The sequence below is a fragment of the Conger conger genome, chromosome 1 (genome assembly GCF_963514075.1).
Source record: "Conger conger chromosome 1, fConCon1.1, whole genome shotgun sequence".
In the NCBI taxonomy this organism is placed as follows: Eukaryota; Metazoa; Chordata; class Actinopteri; order Anguilliformes; family Congridae; genus Conger; species Conger conger.
In genome coordinates this window covers 1,536,418-1,548,715 of record NC_083760.1, presented here as the reverse complement: position 1 = coordinate 1,548,715, position 12,298 = coordinate 1,536,418, and the positions used below count along the sequence as shown (strand labels likewise).

The 12,298-nt window shown below is 49.6% G+C and overlaps 1 protein-coding gene across 2 annotated transcripts in view; it reads left to right on the top strand.

Moving 5' to 3' along the window:
* The first annotated feature begins 585 nt into the window (after window positions 1-585).
* Window positions 586-12,298, top strand: part of epb41l4b (erythrocyte membrane protein band 4.1 like 4B) — a 60,824-nt gene continuing 49,111 nt past the window's right edge. The window contains exon 1 of one of the 2 annotated variants that reach the window (XM_061262080.1): window positions 586-1,378. In XM_061262080.1, coding sequence (XP_061118064.1) covers window positions 1,124-1,378 — 255 coding nt within the window. In that variant the 5' untranslated portion in view covers window positions 586-1,123. Of the gene's footprint in view, window positions 1,379-11,228; window positions 11,398-12,298 lie in introns of those variants that run through there. The other variant, XM_061262087.1, reaches the window with a different exon arrangement.

Genomic DNA, 12,298 nt, shown 5'->3' with positions numbered 1-12,298 from the left:
GGCAGCACACACAAGAAGAGACACAGTGCTGTCCTCTGCTTTTAACTGGCAAAATATCACAAAATGAAGTATAAATGTATTATTCTATATGCACCGCGTTCTGGCTTGTTTGGTTGTAACTGCCTTTTGTTTGGCAGCCTCACGGTCTTGTTCTCCATTCACTGACTAAAGATTCATGGTGGTGTGCCCGCGTTAAGCACGTTTCTCCCCGGACATAACTCTGATTCCAGGGAGGGGTGTTACCTGTGAGATGGATTAAAAACGCAACTTGTTTAAAATATGGAATTTTGTTTTTTTAAAAAAGAGTTTAGCTCAATTACAATAACGCTCTTCGATATAAAAATGAATGTTAAAATCTACAGGCACGTATCTTATGTGGCGAGGGTGGAAACTATAGAATTTCCATGCCATAAAATATTAATTATATATGTGTAACAAAAATACTAATAATACTAATACGACTACTAATAAGAACAACAACAACTTCACACCAGCCGATGGCGCTAGTACCCAAACCGCGGAAAGTTGCTCTGATTCCAGTATTTGTCTTACGCAGGCGCAAAGCATGCTGTTTGTCCAGTTACTCTGGTTGACTTACCTGTGAGGTGCATCAGTTTCGGTTGAGACCGAAGGAAAGAAAATACGAACCAGCGCACGGATGTATGTGTGACTGAAGCAGGCCGGCTCCCGGATCGCAGGACCTTCTTTCGGGGTGAAGCGAGGCTGGGGGGGGGAACAGATCGCAGGAATCACCGCACGGAGATTATCAATCAGTACCACACCAGCCAGCGGCAGGTGCGGAGAATTTCAGTCAACTTGCAAAGGAATTCTCAGCACATACTTTTTGCGAATGGCTGTTGAATATTAGAAAAAACTTGGTTGCTGAAGACTGGAGCCTTGGGATATTCATGTATTTTTTTTCTTGACTGTGTTTTAGCGAACACGCCACAGTATTATTGCTTTACGGTGTCACGGTGAAGTGTCACCGTAACAGCTGTGTTAGGCTACTTCCTCCTAAGGTGTTGCCAGTGAGGATTTATCTGATATCTGGTCCTGGTTCGCTTTCGCTCCTGTCGGACTCCTGTCTTGTGGAAAGACGGTATAAAAAACAGTAAACAAAAAAATGATGGGATTTCTGCGACGGACCTTCAGTAGACGGTCAACGAGACGGTTTCACATGTCGGACGAGAGAGACGGGAGAGGCGGGAGAGACGGGGGATTCTCCGCACTACGAGCTCACCAGCAGCAGGTCGTCCATACCCCCGCTGTGGTGACCGGGGGAGCCGTGGTTCATATCCCGGCTGCGGGGAACGCCAAGTCCGTAATAACATGCAGAGTCCTGCTTCTGGACGGATCGGATGCGAACGTAGATCTCCCGGTGAGTCTCTGGGTTTTTTTTTTCGTGCCCGGTGCTTTTAAAAAAAAAAGCGCATTGAAAGCTACTGTGCTGATAAAGAATGGTTGTCTTTCTTACAAAGGGTTGATGTACACTACTGTCTATACTCGAGGGGGATTCATTGCGTGTGCGTATTTAATAGTGTTCGGATAGTTACTACACGGATGGTTTCAAACTTTGGATGGCTTCAAGTATTGGCGTCAGAGCTTCGCGTCGACGGATGATACAACTTTATCAACATTACATGTCCCACTTGCGTTCAGTGTGAGCAATAGTGCCGGGAACGGAATATTAATTTATAACTTGTTGATTGAGGATTTTAGTCTATGTATTTAATAGTGGAATTACAGCAGTACCGTAGCCTACCATCTCGCAGTCGTAGTGTGGCAGCCTTGCACGCCGCTGTTCACACTGCGTGAACTGGTTGTTAAGGTAAGTTCAGCTGGCATAGCTATTACAGCTATTTCAGACATTTGGGAAATCTACAGGAAGACATTTAGGCTACTTTTTGGATATGGTTTTGACGGCTGGTTGTACACTGTATAGCCACATAAATAAATGATATAGCTTTATTGTTGGTGCTGTGAAAACCATAAGATTTCGTGCATCCAAATTTACCTGGGAAATTGAATGCACGGATATTTGTTTTTAATTCCCCCTCATCCGCTTCCCTTGCTGATTATCGTAATATACATTTAATGTAATCGCCAGCATTTTCCTGTGTCCATACGTCTATTTTAACACTGATCTCGTCGGTAAGAATACCCTTTTGCCCGGTTAGCTCACCCAGGCCGTGAAACGTCAGCACCGACCTTTGACTTCCTGATTAGGAGCTGAAGCGCGAGGGCTTCCGCGCGCGCTTCCCGCAGGCCCGTCTCCATGTGCAATTTCAGCGCTATTTTAGTTACACTTTCTTTAGCAGAGTGCTTCGTGACGTTTTGACACAGTTGTATTGTTAAGAATTTTACATTAATTCCAAAAAAGAAAAAGAATCACAGTCAATGTTTGAGATCTTTTATGGAAACTTTTTAAGGTCGCCGACACATAGATCAGCTGACCTTACAAACACAATCGAACCTTCAGCCAGAGAGCTGTCTGGGTTTCTGACACAGTGCTTTGACCGTGGGCCCGGTTTATTTAATCACAGAACGACGCTACATCAGACGAGTGCTGCTTATTCCCACGCAGGCGACGATTTATGTCCTGGGTTCAGAGGGGAGGTGCTGTAAACACAGCGCTGAATGCTGATAGGAGAGCAGCGTCTGAGCTGAATGCTGATAGGAGGGCGGAGTTTGATGGGAACAGAAATGGGAGGAGCTACGGCGTGCTGACAGTGAGTCAGTGCTTTCAATCAATCTCTGAGTGTTGCCCTGGGGGACAGAGGCTGCATTCTGATTTGTTCCAAAAACCTTTGCTCTCTGCAGCTCCGCCCATTATGAAGACACAGCAGTGATTTTATTTATTTCCTGACGCCCCGCCCCGCCCCGCCCCTCTCTCGCTGGGCCGTTCCCCGTGTTCGTTTGGCAGGTTTGTGCTGGTTTCTCAGAGCAGGTAGCATGCATTCCTGGCTGCGCCTTACAGCTCTTAAATAGCGCTGATACGGAGCATACCTGCCCCGATGAGTTCAGTATACGACAGAAAAACAAAAACAAGCCACACCACATAGGTTCATCCTGGTCTCGGGCGCAAGTGAGAGTCTGAAAAGAACAGGCGCGAAAAAACACACTGGATACTCCGAAAATAAATACGGTAATTTATTGAGCCATAAAAATGGTTAATGTTTCGACCTCCATGGCCTTTGCTGATGTAGACTGGGGCGGTCAAAACGTTCACCACTTTCACGGCTCAGTAAATTACTCTATTTGCTTGGAGCCTATAGCGTGAGTGTGGGTCCTTACCCAGAATGCTGAGCGTCCTGCCCAGATTAGCAGGGAGTAACAGAATGGCCGAATGGCGGAATGGCAGAATGGCGATGCTGAATCCAAGCTGCACGTCTTTAGTCCCCAGCTGGTCATTCTGTGTTAATTCTCTGTACTGTATCACTGTACACACTAACACTAAACGCAGGGGGAGGCTTGTTATACAGTCTATAACAATTTACCATTGAACGATTTCACCAAAGATACACACGCTGCAGGTGTAGTTGATTACTCAAAGATTCATTTCTTTTGTCGCTGAAATAATCGAGTAAAATGTGCCGTTTTAATTATATTTTGGTTTGAGTTAAGTCTCATGTACACCTGGTGTGTTAGACTTCACGATCTTTGAGAATGATCATTCCTGCAGGTCCAGCAGGTGTTTCCACTGTGTCGTTCAGTCCCCACCCTGAACTCATTATCCCTCAGAGAGAGAACGTTCTGCCTTTAAGCGTTATTCCATGAAGAACGAACAAAAGACTTGCCAGTCATTTATATATCGGGACTGTCAGCAGGATACACTCATAGCACCCAGCACTTTAATGTGGCCCTGCATTCAAACCTTTACATTACATTTTACATTACAGTTACTTAGCTCATGCTTTTATCCAAAGTGACTTACAGTTGATTAAACAAGGGCCAATGCCCCCTGTAGCAATGTGGGGTTAAGGGCCTTGCTCAAGGGCCCAACAGCCACGCAGATCTGATCCTAGCTACACCGGAGCTTGAACCACCAACAGGTCCCAGTCATGTACCTCAGCCACTAGGTTACAAGCTGCCCCCCCAATTGCCCTGTGTTTGCTGGAAAAATAAAGTTAGCTTTTTTGCAGCTCCTAGCAATAGGGTGCAGCCATCATGGATCAGGCTGTGTGGTGACGCTGCTGGGTTGCTGTGGGCTGCTTACACTGTTACTTGGCTGCTGAATTGCAATGAGCTCGACACAGAGCCAAAATGGAGGACCTGAGGGTCCTTTTGCGTTGCCCTGTGGTGCTCAGATGTGTTTTACTGAACAAACATTCATTTTCACAACGTGCCGGAGCGGCAGGCCGGCAGCACAGCAGTCTCTCAGGAAGCAGTTTGTGAAACATGAAAAAGTTTTCCAGGAATGCAAAAGGACCTTTGGTTCTCTGATTAGTTTGTTTTGCACACAGACACAGACACAGACACAGACACAGACACAGACACAGACACAGACACAGACACAGACACAGACACAGACACAGACACAGACACTCACACTCACACTCACGTAAAAGCTAACTTTACTTTATTATTCCAACAAATGCGGGTCAGTTACGGATTTGAATGCGCAGCCATCTCTCATCCCAGGAGAAAAGCGAGCAAGTGAAGCAGTGCTGGTGCTTCACGCCCACGTTTATTTGGACATTCGTGGTTGGGGAGCTATTGGCAAAGCTCTCCTGGTGTGTGAGAGTGTGTGTGAGAGTGTGTGTGAGAGTGTGTGTGAGAGTGTGTGTGAGAGTGTGTGTGAGAGTGTGTGTGAGAGTGTGTGTGAGAGTGTGTGTGAGAGTGTGTGTGAGAGTGTGTGTGAGAGTGTGTGTGAGAGAGTGTGTGAGAGAGTGTGTGCTCTGAGAGAGTGTGTGAGAGAGTGTGTGAGAGAGTGTGTGAGAGAGTGTGTGAGAGAGTGTGTGAGAGAGTGTGTGAGAGAGTGTGTGAGAGAGTGTGTGAGAGAGTGTGTGAGAGAGTGTGTGTGAGAGTGTGTGTGAGAGAGTGTGTGCTCTGAGAGAGTGTGTGAGAGAGTGTGTGAGAGAGTGTGTGAGAGAGTGTGTGAGAGAGTGTGTGAGAGAGTGTGTGTGAGAGTGTGTGTGAGAGTGTGTGTGAGAGTGTGTGTGAGAGTGTGTGTGAGAGTGTGTGTGAGAGTGTGTGTGAGAGTGTGTGTGAGAGTGTGTTTGAGAGAGTGTGTGAGAGAGTGTGTGAGAGAGTGTGTGAGAGAGTGTGTGAGAGAGTGTGTGAGAGAGTGTGTGAGAGAGTGTGTGAGAGTGTGTGTGAGAGTGTGTGGGAGAGTGTGTGGCAAATACGCGGTCGGAACATTTTATCCCTGTGAGGTTCCCGTCTCTCGCTCTTGCATTCCCGTTGGTCCTGTTGCATAAGTTCATGATCAGAGCCTGATTAATAAAGCCAGTTCAGTCATCAAGAAGGTAATCATTTTATCTCAAAGGGGCTAATGACTCCATTAATATCCCCGGCTTTGAACTGCGAGTGCAGTAATGGCTGCTGGGAGTCTTCATCAGCGGCCTGAATCAGACGGTGAACAAAAACCTCAGAGAGAGCGGCAGAGAACTCTGTCACTGTGCCTCCTGTGTGTCTGTGTCTCTTCCCTTTGTTTTGTGCTGTGTCATCAGTCTCTCTGCCCCCCCCCCCAAAAAAAACAAATTTTGTTTTCGTTTTTTTGGTCTGTTTTCTTTCCACCTACGGGATTAAGTTTTATCTATTTTCTGCCAGGACAAAAGTTGAAAGACTCCGACAAAAGTTAAAAGATGTGTGCACTAATGGATTAAACCCTGTTTATGAAGTGGAAGTACTCTTATGGATTATAGATGTGCAAGTGTATGAGTGTATTGTTTTAGAATGTATTAAAAAGGTTTAGGACACGCTTCCTAAAACCTCTACAACATGGATACATGTACTACATTGTGACCCTGCAGTAGGGATTGGGTGGTCCCAGGATGGATTTCAAACGTTTACTTGGATTCCATTACATTACATTAATGGCATTTGGCAGACGCTCCTATCCAGAGTGACGTACAGTTGATTAGACTATGAAGGATACAGTCCTCCCCTGGAGCAATACAGGGTTAAGGGCCTTGCTCAAGGGCCCAATGGCTGTGCGGATCTTGTTGTGGCAACACCGGGGATCGAACCGCCGACCTTGCGGGTCCTAGTCATGTACCTTAACCACAACACAGCCAATGTTGTAAACAATATTGCCAGAATTTTATCTGTATCCTACCCAGTGAACATGGCACATTTGGATGGCCAGCTTGATTTGGATCAGCTCAGAGGAGGCAGTTCAACAGTCAATTCAGAGAATCTAACCAATGGCTGAGCTGAATGTCCCTGGCGTGTTCTGTCACTGACCAATGGCTGAGCTGAATGCCCCTGTGTGGCCTATCACTGACCAATAGCTATGTTCAATGTCCGTGGCCTGGCCTATCGCTGCTGCTGGCAGTGCTGCTCCCAGAATGCCCCTCTCTGGGCGAAGGCTGGCGGTTACCACACCAGACTGGCAGCTCCATCTTTGATGACAGGTAGCTTTTGCTCACCTCTATGACTCCAGGTTGGTATGACTATGGGCCAATGGGGGTTCCCCAGCCTGGCCTCTCCTGCGCTACTCTCTCTGTCCACCTGGGGTATCCATAACCTTCTCACTGGGTTACCTTATTAGGTTCTGGACAATGGAATTAATTAATGGATTAATAATGAAATTGATTTTCAGATCAAAAGGAGGATAAGAAAATATATTATTGATATCATACTCATATCCAGAGTGATATTGAGTTTGCGAAACTGCCTGAAAGGACAAGACAAACCTCGGAAAACTCACAACAACAAACCTGCGAAAATATCAAAAGAAATGTATGATCTATATCAAATGTACATAGAGCTGTGTGTCTACGTAACACAGCAGAATGAATTTGAGGCCAGATTGACCTCATTATAGTTCTAGTGTTTCATTTCTCTGTCTCTGTAACTTGATGTCATTCACTATAGAGAACTCATCATTCTGCTATTCACACGATAAACTTGTCTTTTTTAAAAATAGTTTATTTGGGCTTCACCTAAACCTAGTCACAATCTCGGCTACAAGGACTCACAGTCTGGACAACACAGGGGACTCATTCCAATTCCTTATTTTTCTCCTCTTTTTTTTTTAGTTTTTTCCCTATTCTCCTTTTCTTACCCCTAGTTCCACCCATCGGGAGGCTAGGAAAAGATTGAAGAAAAAGAGGTAAAGACGGAATCGAGGACACAAATTAGGCAAATGGAAGGTCCTCGCTCCTTCAAACGTCAGGTTGAAGCCACGTCAGTTACAGACGTGGCACATGGGGAGAGGTGGATCCACAGGTCAGTTACAGACGTAGCAGATGTGGACCCACAAGTTGATCATTCATACATCACGTTTTTACGAAAAAATAATTCCGCAAAGCCGGATACTCGTTTTTGTTTCCTCGCGTGAAAGGAAGATTTGGAAGTTCCTAACGTCTACTTCCGGCTCCAGGAAGGAACATTTAAAGTGTTGGAGTGTCCTTAAAGGTGGTGGACCTCGAGCGGTTTCCGGGTCAGGAGCAGGGCACGGAAAAATGTGGAGAAAAATGAGTGATCGGAATGAGCCTGGGGACTCGTCTGAGACGAGGAACGCTGGGTATTTACGCTATTTCACCGACTTGAAGCATGTTGGGCATCTCCCTTCTTACATCGTACTACTTGCAGTCTAGTTTGCCCTTACACCTTATGATGTTGTCCTGTGTCTGTGTATTTGTGCATCTATGGTCCAGATCTCAACAATAGCGCAGGTTAGAGTGATGCTGTATCCGCCTCTAGCCACAGTGGCGGCCATCTTAGCGATGCTAAACAAGCTTACTGTAAATCACTGCTTTAGTGGGGTGTGGCGCTTACTGTAAATCACTGTGCTTTAGTGGGGTGTGGAGTTTACTGTAAATCACTGCTTTAGTGGGGTGTGGAGTTTACTGTAAATCACTGCTTTAGTGGGGTGTGGAGTTTACTGTAAATCACTGCTTTAGTGGGGTGTGGCGCTTACTGTAAATCACTGCTTTAGTGGTGTGCAGAGCTCACACACACACACCCTGGTCCCGTACGTTAATGTGCAGAGCGTACACACACACACACCCTGGTCCCGTACGTTAATGTGCAGAGCGTACACACACACACACCCTGGTCCCGTACGTTAATGTGCAGAGCTCACACACACCCTGATCCCGTACGTTAATGTGCAGAGCTCACACACACCCTGGTCCCGTACGTTAATGTGCAGAGCTCACACACACACACCCTGGTCCCGTACGTTAATGTGCAGAGCTCACACACACACACCCTGGTCCCGTACGTTAATGTGCAGAGCTCACACACACCCTGGTCCCGTACGTTAATGTGCAGAGCTCACACACACCCTGGTCCCGTACGTTAATGTGCAGAACGTACACACACACACACCCTGGTCCCGTACGTTAATGTGCAGAGCTCACACACACACACCCTGGTCCCGTACGTTAATGTGCAGAGCGCACACACACCCTGGTCCCGTACGTTAATGTGCAGAGCGCACACACACCCTGGTCCCGTACGTTAATGTGCAGAGCTCACACACACCCTGGTCCCGTACGTTAATGTGCAGAGCTCACACACACCCTGGTCCCGTACGTTAATGTGCAGAACGTACACACACACACACCCTGGTCCCGTACGTTAATGTGCAGAGCGCACACACACCCTGGTCCCGTACGTTAATGTGCAGAGTGCACACACACACACACCCTGGTCCCGTACGTTAATGTGCAGAGCTCACACACACCCTGGTCCCGTACGTTAATGTGCAGAGCGTACACACACACACACCCTGGTCCCGTACGTTAATGTGCAGAGCGCACACACACCCTGGTTCCGGTCCAGGATTGAGGACACCGGAGCCCTCGTCCCAGTGCACCCCGGCCCCTTGGGAGAGGCCATCTGGCCCCGTCCAATCAGGAGTGCAGGCAGGTGGAGCAGCGGCTGTGTACACACCTTCTGGTCCTACAGAGACCCCCCCCCCCTCACCCCCTCACTGCTCCCCCATCGCGGCTCAAACAGGCTGCAGGCCAGCGGAGGATGGGCTCCTCCTCTACAGCCGGGCTCCCCTCTACAGCCGGGCTCCCCTCTACAGCCGGGCTCCCCTCTACAGCCGGGCTCCCCTCTACAGCCGGGCTCCTCCTCTACAGTCGGGCCCCCCTCTACAGCCGGGCTCCCCTCTATAGCCGGGCTCCCCTCTACAGCCGGGCCCCCCTCTACAGCCGGGCTCCCCTCTATAGCCGGGCTCCTCCTCTACAGTCGGGCTCCCCTCTATAGCCGGGCTCCCCTCTATAGCCGGGCTCCCCTCTACAGCCGGGCTCCCCTCTACAGCTGGGCTCCCCTCTACAGCTGGGCTCCCCTCTATAGCCGGGCTCCCCTCTACAGCCGGGCTCCTCCTGAGATTTCTTCCCATCGGGGAGTTTTTTTTTCTCGCCTCTGTTTGAGGGTTTTTCTCCCCACTGTTTGAGGGTTTTTCTCCCCACTGTTTGAGGGTTTTTCTCCCCACTGTTTGAGGGTTTTTCTCCCCACTGTTTGAGGGTTTTTCTCCCCACTGTTTGAGGGTTTTTCTCCCCACTGTTTGAGGGTTTTTCTCCCCACTGTTTGAGGGTTTTTCTCCCCGCTGTTTGAGGGTTTTTCTCCCCGCTGTTTGAGGGTTTTTCTCCCACTGCGGAGTTTTGTCTACCTCATGTTATCTGGGCGCTCAGGGCTGGTAGTTACCTTCTGTTTCTCTGTAAAGCTTGTTTGTGATAATCTGCAGATAAAATTTTATTGAATTGAAAACAGCTCCTGGTATGTTGATGTGTGTGTGTGTGTGTGTGTGTGTGTTTGTGTGTGTGTGTGTGTGTGTGTGTGTGTGTTTGAGATGCAGATTCAGGGGTGTGGGGTGGTGTGTGTGTGCATGAGAGGCAGATTCAGGGGTGTGGGGTGGTGTGTGTGTGCGTAAGAGGCAGATTCAGGGGTGTGGGGTGGTGTGTGTGTGCGTAAGAGGCAGATTCAGGGGTGTGGGGTGGTGTGTGTGCGTGAGAGGCAAATTCAGGGGTGTGGGGTGGTGTGTGTGTGCATGAGAGGCAGATTCAGGGGTGTGGGGTGGTGTGTGTGTGCGTAAGAGGCAGATTCAGGGGTGTGGGGTGGTGTGGGGTGGTGTGTGTGTGCATGAGAGGCAGATTCAGGGGTGTGGGGTGGTGTGTGTGTGCGTGAGAGGCAGATTCAGGGGTGTGGGGTGGTGTGGGGTGGTGTGTGTGTGCATGAGAGGCAGATTCAGGGGTGTGGGGTGGTGTGTGTGCGCGAGAGGCAGATTCAGGGGTGTGGGGTGGTGTGTGTGTGCGCGAGAGGCAGATTCAGGGGTGTGGGGTGGTGTGTGTGTGCGTGAGAGGCAGATTCAGGGGTGTGGGGTGGTGTGGGGTGGTGTGTGTGTGCATGAGAGGCAGATTCAGGGGTGTGGGGTGGTGTGTGTGCGCGAGAGGCAGATTCAGGGGTGTGGGGTGGTGTGTGTGTGTGCGCGAGAGGCGGATTCAGGGGTGTGGGGTGGTGTGTGTGTGCGCGAGAGGCAGATTCAGGGGTTTGGGGTGGTGTGTGTGTGCGTGAGAGGCAGATTCAGGGGTGTGGGGTGGTGTGGGGTGGTGTGTGTGTGCGTGAGAGGCAGATTCAGGGGTGTGGGGTGGTGTGTGTGTGCGTGAGAGGCAGATTCAGGGGTGTGGGGTGGTGTGGGGTGGTGTGTGTGTGCGTGAGAGGCAGATTCAGGGGTGTGGGGTGGTGTGTGTGCGCGAGAGGCAGATTCAGGGGTGTGGGGTGGTGTGTGTGTGTGCGCGAGAGGCGGATTCAGGGGTGTGGGGTGGTGTGGGGTGGTGTGTGTGCACATGAGAGGCAGATTCAGGGGTGTGGGGTGGTGTGTGTGTGCGTGAGAGGCAGATTCAGGGGTGTGGGGTGGTGTGTGTGTGCATGAGAGGCAGATTCAGGGGTGTGGGGTGGTGTGTGTACGCGAGAGGCAGATTCAGGGGTGTGGGGTGGTGTGTGTGTGCGCGAGAGGCGGATTCAGGCCTGGCAGATGGCGGTGTGAGAGACGGGGCCCTTGCCTGGGTGTCCCCTGGGGCCCGGCCTGCTCACGTCTCCGAGAGGGAGGGGGAGGCTCCCCACGTCCTCGCATGGTAGTGCTCCCTGCCAATCAGGAGCCTCAGTGTGTCTGCGCAGCTCAGCTGGGGGACTGCAGAGGGACTGCGCGGCTCAGCTGGGGGAACCAGGTGAAGGAAGCAGATCGGCTCCAAACCGGGAGAAAAATGCACAAAGGTTTTAACATTTAACAATGAAATTAAATTGTTCTATAATAGCCTTGCTGAGTATATACTGAAGTTTTTCCAGTTGTATTTAGGGCTCAAATGCTAATGCTAAATGAGCAGAGGTGATGGGAGTGGTGTGAGAAGTATCAGATTTAGCGGTGTAACAGGTGGACCTCTGTGAGGCGGCAGTGTGCTCTGGGTGTACGGAGCTTACAGCACAGCACAGCACAGCACAGCACAGCACAGCACAGCAAAGCACTGCTACAACACAGCACAGCACAGCACAGCATAACACAACACTGCTACAGCACAGCACAGCACAACACAACACAGCATAACACAACCCTGCTACAGCACAGCACAGCACGTCACGTCACGTCACGTCACGTCACGTCACGTCACGTCACGTCACGTCACGTCACGTCACGTCACGTCACGTCACGTCACGTCACGTCACGTCACGTCACGTCACATCACATCACACCACACCACACCACACCACACCACACCACACCACACCACACCACACCACATCACAGCTACAGCACAGCACAGCACGAGGTAACGATGAGAACAGGTCATTCAGCCCAGCAATGCTCACCTTTTCCTGCCCCTAAGTGTACCTACTGGCTAATTTGCCTAATAGAATCTAAATGGAATCTAGCACTGTATCAAGCCTGGTCTTGAAAACCCCCCCAGTGTCTCTGCCTCCACTACATGCACTGGCAAGCTATTCCACACATTGTCCACTCGCTGTGTGAAAAAAGACTTCCTAATATCTGTACGGAATTTCTCCTTTGCTAATTTCCATTTGTGACCTCTCGTTCTGCAACCTGAAGAAAACCCCTATAATGAACTTTATAGCCTCAATCAAATTTCTTCTGTGATTACGTTGAGGCAGAGTGGTTGTG